Genomic DNA, 24,942 nt, shown 5'->3' on the forward strand with positions numbered 1-24,942 from the left:
TGCTGCAAATGCTACTTCCTGAGCAGCCTCTAGAAGCTGATTATTTAGGCAGCAGCAGCCTCTTGTAAAACCTGCTGAGGCCAGACCACTGCACACTATGATCTTGACAGAGCTCCCAAAACTGTTTGAGGTCCTCTTGGCACTTGGATGAGCAACCTCCAAGGAAAGTGCTGGGGTACAGTAAATGGATTTAATGGTGGCTTTTTTTCTCTCTGGTTGATGCTGAACCATTGCCCCTCACGTGGTGCTACTGATCGTTGTGCAGTTGGAAATACCAGCTTTCAAATTTGACATAAAACAAAGGCCGCTTTGTCTTTCAAGATCCCAATACATTTTTTCTTGTTAAAAGGAGTCTCAGTGTACTGGCATAAAGTGCATTTATACTCTGAAAACTGCCCACAAAATTGGCATCCCGGGTTCCAAATCTATTAGTGTCTCAAAGATTCCAGACCAAATTTACTCAGTTTCCAAATAAAAAGAGGTTGTTTTTTTAACTACCTGCCCTGCAAATTCAGCCTTGCATTTGAGTTAAGCTCTGTTAATTTTGGCTAATGCATCACCAGCTAATGTACTCTTAATACACACAAAAAGCAGATCAGTTGAGTCAGAAGATGCCATTCTTAATTTCTTTTTTGATCATAAGTGTCCTGTACATTCCAGTTTTGTCAATACCATTCAACCTACTTAAATTCATCCTGCAGTTTCTTCTGGATATGACAGTCTTCATTTTGTGTGCTAAGACAGGCAAGATTTCTTTTAAGATTCAGTACATTTGTACAAAAACTCTGCAGGATTTCCACTTTCTGTTCACATATTTATTTTATTTATTTTATTTTCTAGTAGATCGGAGCCAGTCCATCACCCTCCGTCACAGAACAATAAAATCCTAAAGAAGGAAGGAAGATTCAGTATGCTTAACCAAATCTTCTCCTGCAAAAAGAAGAAAGATGATCAAAAAACAAACCAGAAAGACAGAGGCAGAGACAGATATCAAAGGGAAGAGACCTCAGAAGTTGATGACATTATCACTACGTTTGATTGCATTATGGACACAAACTGTAAAGACAACTCCGAGGAATGTATGACCGCTGTTGACTTTAAAAGAAGGAGCACAGACACCCAGAAGTACCTCATATCAGAAAAGAAGCAGCCAGAGTGTAATGGACTTCCTCCAATAAGAACACAAAGTCTCCCCCCCATTACTATAGGCAATTCTTTTCTAACAACTTCCCAGAGTGCAACTTCAAGTGTCTCCTTGGGCAGTAATGCCTACCATTTTGCACACCAGTCTCAGAAAAGTAGAAGTGAACATGACTTGCTAGATCACAGAAGTAGCTGCCAGACTTTATCAGACAATCCTTGGAACACAGATGCTAACCAAATACTCTCGTATAAAGTCTGTACTGCAACTTCTTCAGATAAACTGATAGATGGTTTGCTCTCTGAAAGATCCAGCCATGTGCTTTTGTGCCCTCCCCACCTTCCCTATCTGCCTAGTTCTCCATCAGGTAATTTCTTTGTTCAATATCCCCCGTATCATCTAATCTCTACAGACATGGCAGGTTGGATAGGGGCATATTGGAAATATAGGTAAGTCTGAGTGCTGATATTTCTAATTTTTTTAGTTTATTCTTCCTATATGCAGTAGGATTCCCAAAACAGCATCTTAAGAGATTTTTAGTCAATAGATTATCTTTTCAGCACTTCAGTTATATGTGCTGTGTTCAAATTTATGTTGTCTTCAGTGCTGAATTAAAGTTGCTAAATTTACTGAGAGTGTAAATGTTTTAATCTAGTATTTCGTAAGCTGTTCTGTAATGATAATGAAACGAAAGATGAGCCTGAGCTACAAGGTTCTGAAATGAATTTGGAGCTGATGTTTGGCAGTTTGGGATCACAGTTTGGGATTCACGTCTGTCTCTTCATGAATCTGTCTATCAGGCCCCGATTCAGGAGATAATTTAAGCATACGAGCAATTTTAACTTCATTCCCAATTGTACTTCTTGCATGCTTCAATTTCAGCACATGCTTATGTACCTTCACAAAGTGGGATCTTATAGTACACCAAGCACCATAATATCCAGATGCTAACTGAAAATTAAACAAGCCCGTCCCCCCCCCCGCTGCTATTTGTACACCAATTCCAAGAATAGATGTAATTTAAGTATTTGTATCTACCACCACTGCTGCTGTGGGACCATGTCAGAGCCCACTACCCTTCAGTTCAAGGAAGACTGGAAAGGACTCCTTTCTGACACTAACTCCTAACTGGTCAGATGCATCACTAATGAACCGTGGCTGCCTCGTGCATGGCAGTGAAAATTGAACAATCCACTTAGCTACTTGCTGCACAGTAGCTGAACTTTCATTACATTTGTAATAGAGATTCTGTAGACAAGATAATTTCAGAATAACTGATGTTGTGAAAATAAGGGCTAGAAATTATTTGTAGGGGGTTAAGTAGAGCCAGGTCCCTAAAAGTTTGACAGACCTTGGCTGATTAAGTTCACACAGTCTGGAACCCCAGATCTCTGCCTAGATGTTTTTTTCCCCCACCTTCCCCTTTGCCATCCTTCTCACTACATGTACCCAAGACTCCAGGTGAACTAGCAGTGACTGATGTGATGCAATCACCTTTAAACTGAACTCATCATGGTTCACTTCACACAACCCCTATTAAACAAATCCTGTCAGACTTTTTTGCACTGTGAGAGTTCAGTAGTCTGTGTACAGGCTCAGCTGCTCTTTAACAAGGAAAATTTTCTAACAATAAGATGATTCCCATTTTGGTAAATAACTACCAAGGAGGCTGAGGAATCGTTTAGGATCATGCAAGAGGTTTTCACTAGGGATAAAACTGAATAAAGGAAAAACAGAGGCTGAATATTTGAAACTTTCCTCAAAGGAATTGTCTGTTTGACTGTGGAGTACTTTCACTGGGAAATGATGAAAGCCCTATCACTTCAGTAATTTAAATCTACATTGTTGGCTTTTCTTAAGATGGCGTAATATGGTAAGGGTCAATCCTACTATGCTGGAGGGAGGTAGAGTTGGAGGCACACAGGATCACCTAATTGCTATCTTTCCAAGAGTTTTTTATGTCTTAAAGCCCCAATCCTGCAAATGAATCTGCAGAAGTGGACACTTGTATCCACATAGAGACCCCATTAACTTCCATGGATCCTTGGGTGGGCGTAAAGGTCTGCCTGCATGAGTCTGCTTGTGGGACATGACCCAAGCATGGAACCTACAGGAAACAGTTAACTCATTATGATGGGAGCACTTTTTGTGTATGGAAGGGAAGAATGTATCCCCTTATCTCTAACGGTTTGCAATTTGCAAATTATAGTTAGAAAATTAACTTACTAAATAAAGCTGGAGCACTGTCAGAGTTCAGTAGTCTGTACAGGCTGAGCTGCTCTTTAAGAAGGAAATTTTTCCAACAATAAGAAGATTCCAATAAGGTAGAATAGAGGACATCCATTGAAATGAATAAAACAAGGGCAGCTCACTAGTTGATGGGAATATATTGCATAGCCCAGGTACTGTCTTAAAATATCATGATAGAAAAGAGCTGCGTGTGTTGTCTAAAAATGTGTCTTCTGCTGTAATTAGGGTCACCTGAATCCCTGTTATTAACACTACATTTACTTCATGAATTCAGAGCCTCATGGCTCTTACTTAAGCTCTGGATTTTTAGTCCTCTGTAGCTTTCACAGCATTTCCCTGCCTGCAGAATTGTACAGTTTTGGAAGTAAATGAAGGTTCTCCTCCAACAGCTGGGCTTGATATAGGGGAGGCCCTTTCGTGAAGCCCATTAACTTCATCTTGCATAAGGGGTAGGGACTAGAGAGAGACACATTTGGCTCTTTGTTGTAATTAAATGTTAATATTCTTTTCTTTCATTTTCAGTTCTGACAATGGTTGCTACATATAACTTCCTGTCCACCGAAAATATAGGACAGAATTATGGTTATCAGTCATTTGGGGTTTTTTTTAGTAACTGAAGTTAATTTTCAAGTCATTATCTCAGCTGAAATTCAGCATTTAAGCCCTTATATGGAGTTATCTTTGCTAAAATTTAGAGCTATATTTTATGCTAATGCTACTGAGACATCTGTCATGAAACTGGGGATTTTTTTTTGCGTTTTTTTGTACTCTTGGAAATGAAAGCTCAGCTGATCTATCCACTGATTGCCCTTTGAATAAATGTCAGGTGAGTTTGGTGTTGGTAGCATTGGGCATTTTGAGCCTTACCATCTTACCACTGGCACAAATTTGAAGAAAAAACACTTTATCTTGGATTGTCTCCATCAGTGCATGACCTTGGTAGAACCAGGATGATCAACTACCCCAAAAAGCATTGGCAATATTGCAGCAGAAACTCCTGTCAACTGTAGCTTTGAGTTGGTATCAGCAATACAGAACATTTTGCTTAAATGAGCCTTGCTAGTATATCCCTTCGTAAAAACAGACAACCCTTCATCCACTCTGTGGACCAGAAAGGAGATAAATTACAGAAATTCCAAGCAATATCGGAAAGGGAACCCCTGTATAGGGTGGAAAGGCAGGTGCAAGAGATGTTTCCCACCACCACCATGTAACCACCTCCTGCCCTTCTTTATTGTTCATTTGTTTGTTGTATATATTGCTAAGCCATCAGGCACAAGACTATACCTTGTTGTGTGTTTGTACAGCACCCAGTACATCTTGAGTGCTGTGATAGGTAATCTAAAAATTGGGCTAATAATAAAAAAGGGAACATGTTTTGGCAGAGAGGGTAAGGAGCTGGCAATAGTTGATCTGTGTGACCTGCTCCCTTTTTCAAAGCTAAGGGGTAATTTGATACCCTATGCACCAGAACTTATTTCTGTGCCACATGAAACCCCAATGGAGGGATCATGTGCCCATTTGCAAATGGGGTGCAAATAGCAACAACACAGCTGCAGTGCCAGCTATCATAAAACTTGCAATGTAATAAAATGTCAGCAAAGATTACAACATTTTGCAATCAAAACAGCATATCCTTACTACCCCATACAAAAACAAATGCCATCAAAGTATGTACTTTGAGCCCAAAGAAAACATTTGGGAGAAGAGAAATTCTCTCTGCATGGTGAAATACGTCCACTTTATTCCAGACCTTCTAACCAACAACAAGGATTAGAATATCAGGGTTGGAAGGGACCTCAGGAGGTCATATAGTCCAACCCTCTGCTCAACGCAGGATCAATCCCCAACTAAATCATCCCAGCCAGGGCTTTGTCAAGCCTGATCTTAAAAACCTCTAAGGAAGGAGATTCCACCACTTCCCTCTGTAACCCATTCCAGTGCTTTACCATCCTCCTAGTGAAAAAGTTTTTCCTAATATCCAACCTAAACCTCCCCCACTGCAACTTGAGACCATTACTCCTTGTTCTGTCATCGGGTTCCACTGAGAACAGTCTAGATCCATCCTCTTGGGAACCCCCTTTCAGGCAGTTGAAAGCAGCTATCAAATCCTCCCTCATTTTTCTCTTCTGCAGACTAAATAATCCCAATTCCCTCAGCCTCTTCTCATAAATCATGTGCACCAACCCCCAATCATTTTTGTTGCTCTCCGCCAGACTCTCCAATTTTTCCACATCCTTCTTGTAGTGTGGGGCCCAAAATTGGACACAGTACTCCAGATGAGGCCTCACCAATGCCGAATAGAGGGGAATGATCACATCCCTCAATCTCCTGGCAATGCCCCTACTTATGCAGCCCAAAATGCCATTAGCCTTCTTGGCAACAAGGACACGCTGTTGACCCATATCCAGCTTCTCATCCACTGTAACTCCTAGGTCTTTTTCTGCAGAACTGCTGCCTAGCCACTTGGTCCCTAGTCTGTAGCAGTTTGTAGGATTCTTCCATCCTAAGCGCAGGACTCTGCTTTTGTCCTTGTTGAACTTCATCAGATTTCTTTTGGCTCAATCCTCTAATTTGTCTAGGTCCCTCTGTATCCTATCTCTACCCTCCAGCGTATCTACCACTCCTCCCAGTTTAGTGTCATCTGCAAACTTGCTGAGGGTGCAATCCACGCCATCCTTCAGATCATTAACGAAGATATTGAACAAAACCAGCCCCAGGACCAACCGTTGAGGAACTCCGCTTGATAAAGGCTGCCAACTAGACATGGAGCCATTGATCACTACCCTTTGAGCCCGATGATCTAGCCAGCTTTCTATCCACCTTATAGTCCATTCATCCAGCCCATACTACTTTAGCTTGCTGACAAGAATTCTGTAGGAGACTGTATTAAAAGCCTTGCTAAAGTCAAAGAATAACACATCCATTGTATCCCAGTCATTCATATCAAAGCATATAAATTATGCTCTATTGTCATTTTGTCACCACACTTCCTCATTTATGAAATAAGTCCTTTTCTTTCGAGAAATAACAAAATCCCACAGTCAGTCAATCTCATATACATACATTCAAATTAAGCAAAACCAACAGTTTCCAATTTCAAGCATCACAATAGAGCAAACACAACTTGATTATAGTAATGGAAGCAGATGGACATTCTCTGCTACCTTGAAGTTTATGTAGTCATTTATCCTCATGCAAAGTGGATGTAAGATAGCGACAGCATTTTACAACCGTTTGGCTGTATTAGGGACTAAACAGAATGCCAAACAAAGGAAAAACAGGTCTAGGGAGTTCACTGGCATTTAGACTCTAGTGGTGGGGCAAAATCTCTGATTTCCACAGGTGGTGTTCATATTTTTACAAAGCTTTTTGGCCTGATCCAAAACCCATAGAAGCCAGTGGACAGATGCCCATTGCTTTCAATGGGCTTTGAATCAGGCCTTTTGTCCAGAACTGGTGAGATGAATTATACTTGTCTACGTAGAGGACAGTAGGCCTGGTCTACACTAGGGGGCGGGGTCAATGTAAGACACTTTGACTTCAGCTATGCTATTCCCATAGCTGAAGTTACGTATCTTATTTTGACTTACCTCCTGTCCTCATGGCGCGGGATCAATGGCCACGGCTCCCCCTGTCAACTCTGCTACCGCCACTCACCCTGGTGGAGTTCTGGAGTTCTCTAGATGAGACGCAATATATCGATCCCTAATAAACTGATCACTACCCACCAATCCAGCGGGTAGTGTACCATACCCTTAGGTATGAAACACTGACTTCAAGACCTCATTTCAGAAATGAGAACAGCAAACTGTCTATACTACAGATGGACGCACATGCAAGTGTTCAGCCCTATTGGCTTCCTATGTGGATCTAGTTACAAAATGTTGGGCCAATTTTAAACAAGACAGTACAAATGAGTGTTACGCACAAGATGAGAGAACGGGAACCAGAGTGACAGTAACAAGGTCATGTTGTTATGTAGACCTTTTATGTGCATAACTTAATGATGTCAACTCATTTTTATGAATGAATGTAAATAAATAAATATCAGCAATCACCACTGAGCTTCTGTCTAGCCATTTTCAGTTGGTTTTCTGTAGACAAGAAGGTACCCATTTCTGAATATTAACACAGAAGTTGTTAGTCTACCAGCAAGTAGAGTACTGTCATGCTCCATATTATTTCCAAGTACATATAGTATGTATATATTTTTCTATCACAGGGAAAAGTTTTCAACAGATGTTCCTAGACCGACCCAAAGTAAAAGACCTTACTCCTGTACGGAACAATCTAGCTCCCATACCAGACCACTGTGTTCAGAAAAGTAAGTAGAGCATCTAAATTACTGTAGCACTCCTATGTGAATCTGTAAAGCATTTGCATTGAGATTGTTTTTCAATTTTTCTTTATCCCAAATGTGTTTGATATAATTGGTCTAGCAACAGTTATCAGCATTATCATATAGGAGAATTTAATTCTAGGATAGCAGGGGCTGGAATATGTTGCAGATGTAGTATGTTCAGCCTTCAGGAGAAGTGAAAGTGCCTTGTACCACTCTGGTAGCAGCCCTTCCTAGATACTCCGAAGCAATGTTTTACTACTGAAGAGCAGGAATGTATATACAATGTGCTGTAGACGTTTCTGATAGGTACAGTGCCACTGAAAAGTGAAGATTATCCTGCTTGGTGCATTTTGGAGCAATGCTTGATGTGTGCAATAAAAACATGGATACACAATGGCTCTACTATAGATAACATGAAAAAAATCCATCATCTCCCATATGTCCTTGTCTGTGATCATGGCCAGAAAGATAATTAGATCTGGAACTTTGGGTGCCTACCACACACCAAGTCATTTTCTTGAGAGAGAGACTGTGCACAAGTGAGAAGGTGGTCTGTGCTGATTTTCTACTCTGTATTATGGTCTGGTGCTTAGACTTGATCTTAAGCAAGAGCATATAACTTTATATCCTCATATTCAGTCTAATGTATTGTATTATATATTGCACAACAGACCTTTCAAAGCATTAGTTTATCTGTCTACAGTAACCTAGGTGTCTAGGTTTTGACAGTGTGCACATTACCATGGTGTCTGAGCTGCTAGGTAATTTTGGGTCACTATTTCATCATAGACAGCTACAAATGTGTACAGTTTATGGGTCAGAGACTCTCAATCCTATCTGCAAGTGAAAGGATGGGAGGTGGAACTTTAGGCTGTCTCCTACTTCACAGGAAGCTGGTGGCAGTTGCCTTCACTCATTCTCTATGGCTGTGCTCGGTGCTTGCAATTATGGCTGTCTTGATAGCTTCTGCTGTAATCAAGGGGAGCAGGAAGATAGTGAGGGCCTCTCTTGCTGTAGACTGCCAGCCAGTTCCTCTCCATTTCCATGGGAACCCCAAGAGAGCTGCTGCAAGAGCAAAGAGAGCCTGTCCCTGCCCCATTTATCAGCACCAGCAGGGGAGAGAATGTTTAAAAAGTCAGGACAGAGGCCAGTGTCTGAGCTTTAGCTGGAGCCAGACACAGTGAGGCACTTGGGCGTGACAACCAATGCCAGCCCCACTCTCAGCACAATAGCATGGTCTCACATTTCTGTGCTCCATTAAGCTGCAAGTCCAGACATCTGTTTTGAATGAGGATTTGTGGGTTTGCCATTTATCAAAGCACAAATCAGCCAGGTCCTATGCCACCAACTTTTAGAGCTAAGCAAAAGGCTTCTTGCCCATTAGGACCTGAGTTCTACCACTCCGGAATCTGCGTGTCTGCAGTTGAAGTTGACCACATTGCTAACAACAAAAAAATAAAGGAAGCTGCACTCCTTACACTGCTCTGCACGTTAATGATGTTTCCAGCCAGGGTGATGGGAAAACAGAACCCTGAACTCTGCTGTTGTCTAGAAAGTAAAAGAGAAACTCATGTTCACCTCTTCTCTTTTGAAGCAAAGACATGAAGAATGCATAAGTGACACTCCATGTCTTCAAAGAAAAATTCTTTAGCTACTTGAAGAACCAGAGCTTCAAGTTGTCTCTTTAATTTTAAACTCTGATGTTTAAATATTATCTGCTCATCCCCAATTAGCATACTGTTAGGTATAACTTTCAATGGTGGATTTCATAGTCATTGGTATTTATGTAGACTTAATTCACACAAGCAATCAGGGTTTTTCAGCTACAAGCAGCATATTACTGTTAAGCATCACAGATAGAGGTGTGAGGTATTAATGTTTAGCAGCAGTGCCATATACGGGGTATCATCTTTCCTAGGGCAGGGGAAATTTTAAAAAAGCTGTTTGCAAAACTGATTACATGTTTTACTTGCTGTAGAAAACTGCAGAGAAAAACTTAAATATAACGGGTGAAATCCAACACTGTTGTGGTTTATCTTACTCAGATGAACTTCCCTGGGAGTAAAACTTCAAGAGAGTGGTACCTAGATCTACTCAAATTGATTTCAGTATAAATCTAGGTTTCCACTCCTGAAGTTTTACTCCCAGGGAAGTTTACCTGAGTAAGAATGTTAGGATTCAAATAGAAAAGACTGGATTTCATGATTTTTTAATTAAATTGAAACAAGTGCTAAATACATAGAATAAAAAGGTGAAAGAAAACACAATAAAAGTATAAAAATAATTAGAAAGAGAACTGAAACCTCTGTGAATGTCAACAGAAAAAGGTACATCCCCTCAAAAAAACGGAAGAGAAACAAAAAGAGGAAGATGTTTTCGCCTTAAAAAAACTTTAAAAATGCCTTTTAGAAAGAAGTTTATAAGTAGCACTGAAGCAGGAACATACGAAAATAAACAACATATGGTGGGAGGAGCTACTAGGCTGGCTTTAAGCCATCATTTTGACCTCCCAATCTTGGGCTTCTTCTGGGAGCTGGAGACATTAGTTTCTAAGGAGCCACAAGTACCCCTCATTCTTTTAATTTCCTATGGCTGCCCTGTTGGCCTGAAATCTATGCAGAGTTCAGTGCTGCTGCCCCACCCCCAACACACCCTTCCTGTTCCTGGTATATACCTCCTAAACCAAGGCTTGCAAAAGGTTCCTCATAAGACAGCCTTAAGCCTGACTTTCACAGCTCCTGCAATGGAGGAGTCCTCCCCTGGCAAAATATTGGGCTTTTAAGCAGGGCCGGCTCTAGCCATTTTGCCACCCCAAGCACGGCGGCACGCCGCGGGGAGCGCTCTGCCGCTCTCTGGTCCTGCGACTCCGGTGGACCTCCCTCAGGCGTGCCTGCGGATGCTCCATCGGAGCCACGGGACCAGTGGACCCTCCGCAGGCACGCCTGCGGGAGGTCCACCAGAGCCGCCTGCCGCCTTCTCGGCAACCGGCAGAGCGCCCCCCCCACGGCATGCCGCCCCAAGCACGTGCTTGGCGCGCTGGGGCCTGGAGCTGGCCCTGCTTTTAACGGCCTCTTATACTGCTCTGGCCCTTTCATGTGGCAGAAAAGGGCTAGAACTGTGGTGAAATTCACACCTCTTAAATATAAATATGAGTAGATCTGGTTCAACAGGTCAATTCTGAAAATAGGAATAATGGTCATTTTTGCCATTATTCTTTATAACTGAAAATTTCTTCATCAGCATGGGCTGAAGAATAATGTTTACTATAGAGAATTCCACAAAGAACTCTCCTCTTTCAGAATGGCTGCCATCTCCTATTGGTCTCAGTGGGAGGAGGCTAAAAATGCCCTTTGCAAAGAAACCCTCCTTCAAAATGATCACTGCCTCCCATTTTTCTCAATGAGAGTGAAGCCAAATTGCACTCAGGGAAGTTGTGGACTCAGGCCGCCATCTTCTTTGAGGGCAGGTTGGCATCACTCATTGAGAAAAATGGGAGTCAGTGGCCATTTTGAAAAAGGGTATCTTTGAAAGATTAGCCCTCTACTCTCACTTTCTTCATGTGTAACAAAGTGGTTGAATTCTCCATTTTAAGTGAAAAATCTCAATTTTTAACTTATGGAAGTGCCAGTCACTGTTCCAAATATTTCCCCAACCTTTGCCTTTCCAACCAGTATTATTTCCATTTTGTCATGACTTACCCTGCTACATTCTCTTTCCAAGTCTTACCTATGTGATGCCTTTGTCCTCACTCCACTGTTGCTCTTCTAGCATCCCCTGGGTACCAGCTCTCTGACAATCTTCCTCTTGTCTCTGCAGACACGAGCAGTTCACAATAGTCATACTTGAGCATTGAGGAACCCAGGGCTGGACAGGCATAGAATTCTTCCCCAGAGGACTGACCCTGCCCTGCCCTGCCAGCGGAGCTGCCCAGCTAAGGCAGGCTAGTGCCTACCTGTTCCAACACTGCACTGCGCCCCAGAAGTGGCCAGCAGCAGGTCCAGCTTCTAGGCAGGGGGTCACGGGGCTCCACACGCTGCCCCCACACCAAGCACCAGCTCCACACTCCCATTGGCCAGTGAGGGCGGTGCCTGCGGACAAGAGCCGCATGGAGCCATTTGTATGCCTCCGCCATGGAGCCGGACCTGCTGCTGGCCGCTTCCAGGGTGCAGCATCATCTGCGGTGCCAGGGGACAGACAGGAAGCCTGCCTCTGCACCCTGGCTACACCACTGATTGGGAGCCACCAGAGGTAAGCCTGTGCCCCAACCTCGCACCCCAATCCCCTGCCCCAGCCCTGGGCATTCCCCAACCCAGATCTCCTTCCTACACCCCAAACCTCTCATCTCTGGCCCCATCCCAGGGCCTGTACTCCCAGGCCAGAGCCCTGACCCCGTCCCAAATCCCAATCTCCTGCCCTGCCGTGAGCCCCCTGAAAACCCAGAGCTCCCTCCCACACCCCAAACACCTCATCCTGCCCCCCAGAACCTGCACCCCCAGCCCAGAGCTCTGACTCCCTCCTGCACCCCAACCCCCTGCCCCAGCCCAGACCCCCCTCCCACACCCTGAACTACTCATTCCCAGCTCCACCCTGCAGCCCTCGCCCTCAACACTCTGCCCTAGCCCTGAGTCCCTCCCACACCTCAAACCACTCATCACCAGGTCCATTGGGTCACAAGCATCAACAATTTTCTTCAACTGGGTCCCCAGAAAAAAAGTTTGAAAACCACTGTCCTAGAGGGAGTTTTGCATTATTCAGGATCCGACAAACAGGGCTTGACTTTTGGCCACCTCATCTTGCCAGTTTGAAAGAATGTTACTATGTAGTGGCTTCTGATGCTTGGTGGTGACATCCCCACAGCACAGCAGGCCCGTGCAAGGTTCTCTAAACCACTTACACTTTTAGTTAAGGGCTTAAATGAGTCTTGGTGTTTAGGGCCTTCTGCAGACCCTTTGCACTGGTGTGAATTTCACTTAGGTGAATAACAATCTGCAAATTTCACAGATGTTGAGCTTAGTGCTGTCCTCTTAAGAAATGAGTGAGTGTTCCTCTGGATGTGTTCGGTTTCTGTGCAAAAGTCTCCACTAAACCAATTTTACCACATGCCACAAAATAGCAATCCTGACCCTTTCCTTTTTAGCACATTACACTGCATGTGTCCCAGGAGTCATCCAGGCAAATTCTGTACAAAGTGATTCAAACCATAATCGGTGCATTTTTTCTTGTAAAAATGTTTCTTGAATTACAGTATAGTTAATGAACCATGAATCTGAGCTGTGCATCATGTTAAACTGCAAAAGACCAGGCAGCTGGCTTACAATACTGCCTATTACACACCATGATAACTTGGTTTGTGTGCTTTGATCAAGATTGAGTTTGGAATAGACTTGTGTGTTTAGAAGCTAGTAAAAATTAAAAATAAATAAATAAATTTAAAAAAAAAAAGACTTCCAGTACTTTTAAATCCTTTTTATAAAAATCTGCTTTGCAACAAACGGGACCCCTGTGGCCATTCTGGACTTATTGTTCATCGTAAATGAAGAATTATTAGATAGGCATGTGGCTTTGGAAGGGGATGGTTGGGAGAACTTCAGCCTTTGTTATATAATGCATACAGCAAAAAAAAAAAAAAATCCTATCTATATACGGAGAGGGGAGCTGTTTCAGTGTCCATTGAAGCCAACAGGAAAACTACCATTGACTTCAATAGGAGTTGAATCAGGTCCTTGATGGCAGGGCCGGCTTTAGGCCGATTCGCCCGATTCCTGGGAATCGGGCCCCGCGCCTAAGAGGGCCCCGCGCTTTAGGAGCCTTTTAAATTTTTTTTTACTTACCCTGGCTGCAGTCTGCTCCGGGGTCTTCCATGGCCCTGCTCCCCTGACCAAAGCGCTGGCGGGAGCGTGGCTGCCCTGCGGCCCCGCTCTCCTGGCTGGAGCTCTGGCTGGAGCGCGACAAGCCCCGCGGCCCCGGCTGTAGCTCCGGGGCCTTTAAATAGCCCCCAGAGCCCTGGGGTAGCAGGGTGTTCTAGGGGCTATTTAAAGGGCCAGGGCTCCAGCTGCCTCTGCCACCCCGGTCCTTTAAATAGCCACCGGAGCCCCGTCGCCCCCATGCATTCCCTGGGGCTCCCACGGCTATTTAAAAGGTCCAGGGCGGGGTAGAAGCAGGGGAGTCCCGGGCCCTTTAAATAGCCCCCAGATCCCTGGGATAGCAGGGGGCTTTTTAAAAGGCCAGGGCTCCAGCTGCCTCTGCTGCACCCCCTGCCCTGCCCGCACCAACCCCACCCCCCGCTGCCTGCAGCCAGCTCTGCACCCTCTGCCCACAGCCAGCCCCTACCAAACCTCCTGCCCTGTCTCCAGCCAACCCCTGCCACACACCCCTGCCCACACCAGCCCTGCACTGCCCGCCCTGCCCTGTCTCCAGCCAACCCCTGCTGCACCCCCTTGCCTGAAGCCAGCCAGTCCCATAGTCCTGTCTCCAGCCCTGCCAACCCCTGCTGCACTCCCCGTGGCCCTGCCTAAAGCCAGCCCGCCCCACACTCCCCTGTCTCCAGCCAGCCCCGCACCCCTTGCCCTGCCTGCAGCCAGACCCTACCTCCAGTCAGCCCCTGCCCTGCCTCGAACCAGCCCCATGTCCACTGCTGCCCTGCAGTTCCCAGGCCAGTAACCTGCACACCTGCTTCAATGAGGGAGGCAGGAAGCAGCGGGAACCCACACATGTGCATGCCCCCAGGGAGTGGCGGGGACCCACACATGTGAAACGGCAGTCATTAATAACCAATCAACAGCATATATGATGCAATGTACATAATATACAATTTTATTATTTATATAGTTATGGAAAGTAAATAATACATGGAAGAAATGGAAGGCTTTTTTTTTACACTTTTTTCTTTTTAAGTCATCCCTGCCAGGGCCCTGCCAAAAGTGTTCAAATTGGGCCCCGCACTTCCTAAAGCCGGCCCTGCTTGATGCACAAGGGAAAATTCTGCTTCCCTATCCCCTGTGTAATTCTGCAGGCATAGAGGGTCCTGAGCATGACAATACTGTTCTGATTCCACTCTGCAGGGACAGGTGGGATTCAGGGATTCCACATAGGGTTCTACAAATCACAGAGCTTCCCTAGACGTCTGCTTGGAAGGAAGTCATGAGATTGTCTGAAGAAGAATAGGCATGGAGGCAGTGAATCCTCAACTAGTTGGGGTATCTCTCTGGATTAAGCTTAGAAGTGTGAGCAACAAGGGTGATGTCATGGTGGGAGTCTGCTATAGACCACCAGACCAGGGGGATGAGGTAGATGAGGCTTCCTTCAGGCAACTAACAGAAGTTACTAGTCACAGGCCCTGGTTCTCCTGGACTTCCAATCACCCCAATATCTGCTGGGAGAGCAATACAGCAATGCACAGACAAACTTTCTTAACAAAAAAAGTGTTGATATGAGACAAACTGGGAAAAGCATATGGATAGGTAAATTACCTAGAAAAGAGGACAAGCAATCTCAGTGTGTAGCAGAATTTTTTTATTTTTTTTTTTTAAAAAAAGGTCTTTCAGATACTGTTTCAGTGGTGGCTCACACTAGTCAGGTTAAAGAATATTTATAGATTGAATGGGGATAAATGTTGGAGAAATTGTGGTGGATATTTCCAGTCAGTGGAGTACTGGGGTGCAATTTGTAACCAACATGTCACAAATTACTGGATATTTAGATATTGGTTAGCATTTTATTCAATACTCAAAGTACATTCACCTCTACAAAAAAAAGCACACCAGTTAATTATTTTTATTAACATTCAGTAGACATGCCCGGTTTGTTAAATATAATTCAATAGATCACTAGAAACAATATGTCACGGATAGTGTGAAGATGCTCACTTTGTAACATGCATCACACACACTATGTTAAGTAGAGAGATCCAACATGTTTCGCCAAACCAAAGCTCACTGTCGTAACATTTATTGTATTGTCTCTAATATTTATATGGCTAGGATTTGTAAACCTATTAAAATATCCTAAATAAAAATATTTTTAAAAAAAGACTTAGATGTGTAACAAACAGGCCATTATTTTGTCTGCACATTTTTTGATCTGCTATTCTTTCTAAAGGTACAATTAATCAGTAAATATAGATTCTACAGTGTTCCATATATAGCAAATCTACTCTTAACAGATAAATTCATAGATTGTTTAAAGAGGACTTGTAGGACAAGATCCTCACTGTATATAAATTGCCATAGCTCCATTGACTTCAGTGAAGATACTCAACCGACACCAGCTAAGAATGTGACCTGTTGACTCTAACAACAATTGATCCATACTGGGTCAGACCAAAGGTCCACAAAGCCCAGTATCCTGTCTTCTGACAGTGCCCAATGCCAGGTGCCCCAGAGGAAATGAACAGAACAGGTAATCAAGTGATGCATGTCCTGTTGCACATTCCCAGCTTCTGGCAAACAGAGCCTAGGGACACCATCCCTGACCATCCTGGCTAATAGCCGTTGATGGACCCATCCTCCATGAATTTATCTAGTTCTTTTTTGAACCCTGTTATAGTCTTGGCCACAGCATCCTCTAGCAAAGAGTTCCACAAGTTAACTGTGTGCTGTGTGAAGAAATACTTCCTTTTGTTTGTTTTAAACCTGCTGCTTATTAATTTCATTTGGTGACCCCTAGTTAATCAATCTACATCTGGATTAATTCTATTGTTTTCAGTGGCATTACACCAGATTTACATCAGATTAAGAGAGGAGAATCTCCTCCTTGTTGGCTTGTAGAATTTACTTAAACTTGTGCAAAGAAAATCCCCATCAGGTGGGTTGCTAGGAAGGAACAAAGATTGAAGAACTGTCAAAGGAAGGGAGGGAGTCATGAAGATTCATGTTCAGATAAGTTTTGGATATGTATCCATGTGTTTCAGTGATTATCAAAAGAGCCCTAAAAACTCCTTGTAAATAATCGGTCATTGGCATTGTTTGCTTGGTTATCACAAAGAAAAGTATTTCCACACATGATTAGTTCTGCCAGGATGTGCTTTAAATTACTTTAATTCTTTGCTCATTTTCTATACTGTTTCTAAGTTTCATGGGTTCAATTTAAATGCCCATGATACAAGATAAACGTACAAGAATACAAAAGTGACAAACTGACAAATTATAGAATTTGTTTCTGACTTTCTGGGCACTCTCTCTCTTTTTTCCTCAGTCCAGCTACCACCTACTGAAGTTTCTCAGGGTGTCAAGAAGTCAAAGTCTCTGTCTTTAAACTCCTTAAGGACTGGCACAACTATACTCCCACCAGCACTTACCTCCAAAACCCAGAGAGGAGGACTTTCTCAAAGTCATTCACTGCATTCCTTCTTACCTGTTCTATCAGGGGAATCTCTCAGAACAAGCCGTGTCCTGCCTGCTATCCCGAGCCAGAAGGGGTCCACTCTCACAGTGGAATACTTTAAGAAATCTTCCAGCAAATCAGACAGTGAAAATTAGGTCATCTTGCTGGCCTCAAACACATAGATGGAAATATTTCTAAGCTTTTTATTACAGGATTACTATATGGTAGAACCTCGTTAATCCACACTAATGAAAGCTGATGTGAACTAGACTGTTAATGATTAAACAATCTAAAAAGCAAGGATACTGCATCACACACAGAATTTTGTGCGTTGTTTTGACATTTTAAGTGTCGTTTTAATTTATGATTAATTTGATAGTGAGTAGTAAATATATTGTAGTATATTTTGTGAAAGGAGACCCTAATAGCAGACAACCTCACTACAGCACTGTGCTATTAAATCTTTGCTGAGAAGTAGGGCTAGAATGCCAGGATTTGTGTGATAAGTCAGAGTGTTTTGATAAGTGAAACATGAGTTTGTCAGGTTTTACTGTAGTTCACAAAGCAAAGGCTCTGATGCTGAAAACCAATTTTTTTAAAAACTAAAATTCTGAACTCTAAAGAAACATCAGTTTTGGTAAATCAGCTGTTATTTTCCAATTTATTTCTAACACATTTTCTACACTGTGAATTTGTGATTGTTGTGATCTCCACATGCCAAAAAAAATGTAATACAAAAAACAAATCTTTGCAGGACAGACAGGGACATACCACAGGCCTTTCAAAATGTTTGCTGATTGTACAGATTGATTTATGTATCTGATTTACTTAATACTTTATATTCTTCAACAACAAGACACTATTATTTTCATATAACAAGGATAATTCAATCAGATTGATGAAATAACAGCTAACACCAATTTATTCCTTCTGATCTACAAATTAAAAAAAAAATTAAAACTGAAAGCCTTTTAATAAACAGTAATTTGAGTTGCATTTATATGGGGGAATGCTCTATGGTCTTTTGCAAAACATTTTCTAACACTGTATTCCATTGGAGGCTGACAGAGTTAGTCAGTGTATGATTGCTTCAGGGTGCTCATCTCATTATTTTGCCATACTACAGTCTTCACCTAACAATCTACTTCTCCATTTCTAGTAAAATGTGTGGGCTGATTAGCTCCAAATCCCACTCTGCCAATGAGAATAGAACAAGCACTCCCAAGTAGTTTTAGATACATGTTTTATTAGCTACATGATTCTTTCTTAACTGCCTCACAGTAGAGGCCAAAGCCAGCACAACATACTCCTAGGTATTCAACCTGTGCAAGTGCCAATACCTAAGTTTCTGATTTCAATGCAAGGTGACCTAGTCAAAGAAAAGGATGGCTTGTCCTTCTCATGGGCAGTTTTTTGTCTCAGGACACTTAACAGTCAAGAGCTGTTCTTGGAAAGGAGAGGGGAAAGAACTCATAAATGGGTTCCTGATTCCTGTGCTTGCACCTAAGCACCTGATCCAAATATCAGGCCCTAAATGCATGGGCCTGAAAGCATCCAAATCCTCTGTAGCTAGGTGGATAAAAAGCTGTATCACTGAAGCACACTCAGTCAATGGTAAACCAATTCCACAAGGATGCAGAGCCCACTGAATGCATTGCCCAACAGTCTTCTGGGCAAAAAGGGTGGCAGCCACTACAGAGGAAATCTGCAAACCTACCACTTGGACATCTATGAATGTGTATAACACTCTACAGATGTGAACACAACAGTCTCAAGACCCACTCTCCTGGAGCTATGTTATTACATCAGAACCTAAGCTTTCATGAAAAAAGTAAGTTTCTGGCCCTCATAGTTGCACGGAAAGTTTGAGAATGTGACCCAAGTGTTACCAGAGTGATGTCTGCCTCTGTATGCATGCTGCCTGAAACAATAGCTCTGAGACATGTACCCTGCCTCTCAATAGGGTGTGAACTCTAAGGCTGGCCCAAAAGGGGCACTGTGTGTGGCCTGGCCCACCAAACATTCACTGAAGCAGATACACCCTGGCTCCTCGGGTAAGTACTTAATGACCCCCTGTTGCCACTCTTGTCCTTTGCAGGATGAAAGAAGCAGATGCCTGTTGGCTTGTAGGGAGAGGGACTCTGCTTCTTCTCCTGGGGGGACATGGACCCACATGCCAAGGCCTTTGCCTCTCTGGAAAGCAAGGGGATCTTTCTGCCACAGCCCCTGCTGTTCTTGAGAGGAATGGGGACTCAGCCCCTACTCCAGGGGGAAGTGTCTCCTCCCAGCTCTGCCTGTCCAAGGAGTAGGAGGACCCTAGATTGCCCACAGAGAAGTGGTGTCAGGCCATGTACCAGTCCAGCAGTTAGCTGTTATGTAGTTGGTCTCTACGATTCCAAGTGGAGGCAAGGCCACAGCAGCCCCATATGATGGTGTCTCTAGGGCTCTGGATCGCCTTAATCTAGAGACTGGGAGAAAAGTCATGATCCAGAATGGAAAATGTATTACCTGTAAATGTGAATAAAGTAGCATTGTTTCTTTTCTGGACTAACCACTTGCTTAGCCTTCCCCACCTAAGGCAAGTTCTTCAGGTAAAAAAGCATTACAACCTAAAACATTATATATAATCTACTAATAAGAATGGAATGTTTCCTTACAGCTTTGGGAGTATTCATGTGGATCGGGACACAGCCAATAGATCCCTGGACAAGTCTGAACTGCCTCCAATATTCTAAGAAGAGTGAGACAGCACGACGAGGCTTGGGCTAGGGGTCGGGTCATTCCCAGAAAATAAAGTATCAGGTAACAAATGTACCTGTCCATAAAGGTTTTATCAGTCTTGCGCAGACAAATCTGAGTAATGAACTAATGTTGCCAGCCATTTTCAGCTGAAAAGATGTCTAGATCAAAGAAAATACTTTCTTCCAAAGACTACATAAAATCCAAACTATGTAGAATTCAAGTAGGATTAATTTGAAGCTGGAAGCACCATTGCTCACTATAATAACACTCAGGTTTCAGAGTGGTAGCCGTGTTAGTCTGTATCAGCAAAAAGAACGAGGAGTACTTGTGGCACCTTAGAGACTAACAAATTTATTTGGGCATAAGGTTTCTCTCATAGTTAGTATGGCAACATCCATTTCTTCAGTGTGTGTGTGTGTGTGTGTGTGTGTGTGTGTGTGTGTGTGTGTGTGTGTGTGTGTGTGTGTGTGTGTGTGTGTGTGTGTGTGTGTGTGTGTGTGTGTGTCTCTTCCTACTGTATTTTCCACTCCATGGATCTGATGAAGTGGGTTTTAGCCCACGAAAGCTTATGCTCAAATAAATTTGTTAGTCTCTATAATAGCACTGTATCACACATCCTCACTATAATAATGTACAGTGTTTTGTATGCTAGCCAGGCAACCTCAGCCGACTGACATTTTCATACTGTATGCTTTTTCCCCAAAAGATAATTTTTCTTTTCCAGTGGTCCACAAATCAGGAAAGCATCCCATTTAAAATTAAGCATGTGCTTAGGTTCTTCCCTGAATAGAGATGGACTTATGTATGTGCTTTCCTGAATCAGGGCCATATACATTTTTGAAATGGTATTTTGATGCATTTCCATGAGGTTCTGCTAATTATACAATTGACAGTATGCCAAACATTGAACTTGAAAACATCCAGAACATGCTCTGAGAAAGCACTCAATGTTATTCCCAGAAGCAATCTCACCAGGAACTATCCTGACCTCTTTGGCAATGAAAGCTAGGAATAACAGTGCAGTAAATAAATAAAAAGACAACAAGTTTACAATCTCTCTCTTTTGACTGGGAACATATTGTTCATTTGAGAATACTGTATATAAGACAATAAATGAACCAGTAATTACTCCAACCCCAAGAGGTCATTGTGGCCTGAGTTTTCCTGGAAAATAATGAGGAAACGGAGTATTTAAGGTTAACACAATTGATTATTGGCTGCCAAGAAATGCCTTATGAGGCAGGCACAACTGGTTTTATTTATTTATTTAACGAGTGAAATGACTTGGACAAGTTCTCCTGTCAGTTACACCAATATAACTATTTGGGTGTTGCAGCAGTATCACTCAGAGGAAAGTTTTGCCCAGTGCAGGGATCTGGGAATGAATGTATACACGTATGAAATATTTATCAACCAAAATACAATATGGTCAAATGCATTTACATACTGTAACAGTTTACATTCAATATATTCTTACACTTACAATAGATTTGTAGGACCAAAGACTGACCCCTGTCAAAAAATGTTTTCTTTTGAAAATAAGATGCACTCCAATCTGCCTAAGTATTTAGTCCGTTGCCCCCACCCAGTAATATATTTACCCCAATATACAGAGTTCCACCTTTTCACTATATTGTGGAGGATGTTTTAACTGGAGTTATTATTGTTTAAAGAAAGAAATGTTCATGTGTAAAATGATGATGTTTGTGCAATTATCCTCATATAGCCTGATGGGGAAAAAAATAATCTGGTATTTGGGGGAATGAATGCTCGTTCAAAAGTCTTCAGTTTCCATAGTAGTGAACATACTATAATATCTGAAAAAATAAGTTAGATCTTAAAATCACACTAGCAAAATCTTAAAAGTCACACTAAAAATACGTACTTCTACAGACACAGTTTCCCACTGTTAAAATGTCTTCCTGTAGCCACTTAAGGGCCCGTTCTGCTTTGTCCATGGAACTCTTACAAACATTTATGGTGTTCTTTGTCTGGTGCCCTTACTGAGTAGTAGCTGAACATTTTTAAAAGTCGTAGTGTATAATGTAGTCATAGTTTGCGGTTTCAGACTCTTGAAAAAATAAGTGTCTAATGTCTTTTCACAGTTTTCCAAGTATGTCCTCATTCACAGAGGCTTTTTTCCATCTTCAGTGTGGCTATTTTTCAGTACACATGAGGAATCACATACCACAGTAGCTTAGAAAGCTATCTAATCCTTTATCACTGTCCCTTGGGTCTTTTTCTCCCAGAAATAAGTCATTCTTTGCAAGTGCAAGTGAGAGCACTATTCATTGGCAGTAGTGAGGTTGTGCTATCCTAGTGGAGAAGTTAAATTAAGATTACCATTTCTGAATCATAGGGCCACACTGCACTCAGCACAAAGCCCTAAAAGGGAGCAGAAGGGAAAACATTCCTGGTATTCCCAAGGGCTGACCAATGTAAATCAGAACTACTTCAAGATTCCTATAACTATGCCAGCAACTAATGGCCCTAATAGGCCATTACGTTACTCAAGGATCATGGGAGCACTGCTGCATTCTACACATGCCAGCACCTCCTGGGCACACATGTTCTTTCTGCCAAAGAGATGGAGCGGGGGGTTAGAGCTGGTTATGCCACCACCCAGGGATTCCCCAACATGAGGTAAAACCATTTGCAGGGTTAAGGCAATTACATACCCCCTTTGTGGAGTATTGAGGGGATAGGACCTAGCCCATCTTTCATTTGAGACACATATGGTTCAACCAAGAAGGCAGCTGACACAGTTTATTATGTGTTTGGAATTGTGAGGGGCTCTCAAGGCTCTGGAACACAATTAGGATTTCTTACCTTGGTCCCTTTCCAATTAATAAATCTGCCTCCTTATTTTCTCAAAATACATTTACCATGGAAAACAAGACCTCACTCACTTTCTAGATTGGTGTTTCTCAACCAGTGGGTCAAGACCTCCTAGAGGGGGTCTCAAAAGGTGATCAGAGAGGTCACAAGGTATTGAACATTTTAATACAATCTAAAGCAAAGAAAATCTCACTTCTCCACTGCCCACACACCTTTATTCTTAAAGGCCAAGTATTCTCTGTCAACCACTTGAAACATTCATATATAGGCTTGTTGTTATCATTGCTGTATTCTTGACTTCTACTTTTATAGTAAATGTAAGAGGATCGTGAACATTTTTTACTTCAAATAAGGGGTCACCAATAAGCAGTTGACAGGCATTGTCCTAGACCATAAGGTCATTGTTTGTAACAACGAGTTCCATTCCGTGCTTGGTTATTCTCTTTATTGCTAACCATCATGTGAAGATGATGATAAAATGTTTCCCTTCCATAAAACAACCAACATGGGAGAAAGTTCTCAAAAACCAAGACTGAACTGCCAGTTTCCAATACATTCTCCCTGAAGTCTTGCAGGGCTGAGAAGGAGTTATGGCTTTAAACCTTGCAGGACATCCATTAAGAGAACTGGTTCTATCGTGCAACTCTCTCGCAAGACACATGTCTATGCCCTACTGCCACCAAGACAGTTAATGCTGGATATCTGTATGCAAATTTCTACTCAGAAATTTTGCTGGCTCCGTACAGAAACATAATATGTGGAAGAACTTGTTCCACAGCTCAGCTTCCCTCTAGTATATGATTGGACTTGTTACTACTAAGTAACATCTGTTTTTAGTTCCTTTTTTCCAAACTTGAGCCTGTTGCAGGATCAGCTTTTACACCCAGGTTGTGGTTATTGTGCAATTCTATCTCACATGATGCTGTTCTACTACAACTATTTTAAAGCATAACTCAGGCCTTTCCCCATGCTATTCCTGATGCATGGTTTGTAATAATCAGTGTCAAAGAAAGAATGTGAAAGAACTAGTGAGTCAAGGCTTGCAGCTGCATCTTCTCTGAACCCTTTGGAAGAAACAACCATGGAGAATTCCAGTACCACCTCCTCCATTATCCTCGGGATATTCCAAGTTCCTCAGGCTCATTGCCTCTGACAGACAGACAAAAACTAAAGCTGGTCAGGAATTTTTGGACAAAACCTTTTTGGCAAAAAATGCCTGTCATGGAGTGGCCCCAGCAATCAAAGGGTTAATACAGGCACTGCTGATTCGCAGCCTAACAGCAGGAGGATAAAAGGGCTGGGAAGTGGAAGGGTGAGGTGGTGACTAGAGGCGTGAGCATGCTTGAGGAAGGAACGCCTGTTGGCAGACTGCTAGGGAGCCACCCAAGGACAACACCCCAGAAATAGACCAACAAGCTGGAGAGCTGCAGAGGCCCTGGGGAAGGAAGTCACTGTCAGAGCTGGCAAACCCTGGTCCTTCTTGTCTAACTACAGGGCCCAGAGCTGGAATCCAGTGGAGTGGGCGGGCCTGGGTTCTCCTACCACCTCCCTGCCACATAGGCGCTGACTCCATGGGTGCTCTGGGGCTAGAGCACCCACCTCAGCACCCACCAGCAGCCCTGCTAATCAGCTCCTTCCCATCTCCCCCAGCGCCTCCCACCTGCTGTGATCAGCTGCTCAGTGGCATGCAGGAGGTGGTAGGGAGAGGAGCAGAGGCAGGAACTGGCGCAGCAAGAGCAGCGTGCACTGTGGAGGCAGAACAGGATGGGAAGGGGTGGGGTGGGGCCTTGGGAAAGGGGTGGGATGGGAACGGGTCCTAGGGCAAAGCGGGAGTCGAGCACCCCCAGGGAAATTAGAAAGTTGGCACCTCTGTTACTAGATACAATATTTGTGTATGAAGCACATGCAGGTTGAATGCACTTGAAGACTTTATGAAGAAAATGACAGGCTGAGGAACTGTGCAAAGAGGGTGTCACCTGAACCTATCATATAGCAATTACAATAGCTTATGGAGAAAATGAACAAAGGATAGAATCAATATGCAGTGGCTGTTTGCCACAAGGTGAAGGCACACAGTCAGGAGATGCAACAGCCATTCACCCAGCAAACAGTTTTCTTTCCCAGTTCTTACACAATCTTCACAGCCAGTCTTCCATTCTCCAAACCAAAATCTAATTCCAAACTAAAACTGTCTTTTCACATTGCCATCCTGGAGACACCAAATCTGACACAGCTCATCATTGTATTGCATATTTGCCATCTCCAACACACTCTCTTCTTAAGGACATAGGCATATCATTTTCAT

The 24,942-nt window shown here is 43.0% G+C and overlaps 1 protein-coding gene across 3 annotated transcripts in view; it reads left to right on the forward strand.

The window, feature by feature from the left end:
* ANKRD55 (ankyrin repeat domain 55) overlaps positions 1-17,973 on the forward strand; it is a 66,038-nt gene extending 48,065 nt beyond the window's left edge. The window contains exons 9-11 of one of the 3 annotated variants that reach the window (XM_030567904.1): positions 841-1,508; positions 7,617-7,718; positions 16,929-17,973. In XM_030567904.1, the coding sequence (XP_030423764.1) occupies positions 841-1,508; positions 7,617-7,718; positions 16,929-17,212 (1,054 nt within the window). In that variant the 3' untranslated portion in view covers positions 17,213-17,973. Of the gene's footprint in view, positions 1-840; positions 1,591-7,616; positions 7,719-16,928 lie in introns of all 3 variants that reach the window. The other 2 variants (XM_030567905.1, XM_030567906.1) reach the window with 2 other exon arrangements.
* Positions 17,974-24,942: the final 6,969 nt, after the last annotated feature.

Source organism: Gopherus evgoodei, chromosome 6, assembly GCF_007399415.2.
Source record: "Gopherus evgoodei ecotype Sinaloan lineage chromosome 6, rGopEvg1_v1.p, whole genome shotgun sequence".
NCBI classification, from domain to species: domain Eukaryota; kingdom Metazoa; phylum Chordata; order Testudines; family Testudinidae; genus Gopherus; species Gopherus evgoodei.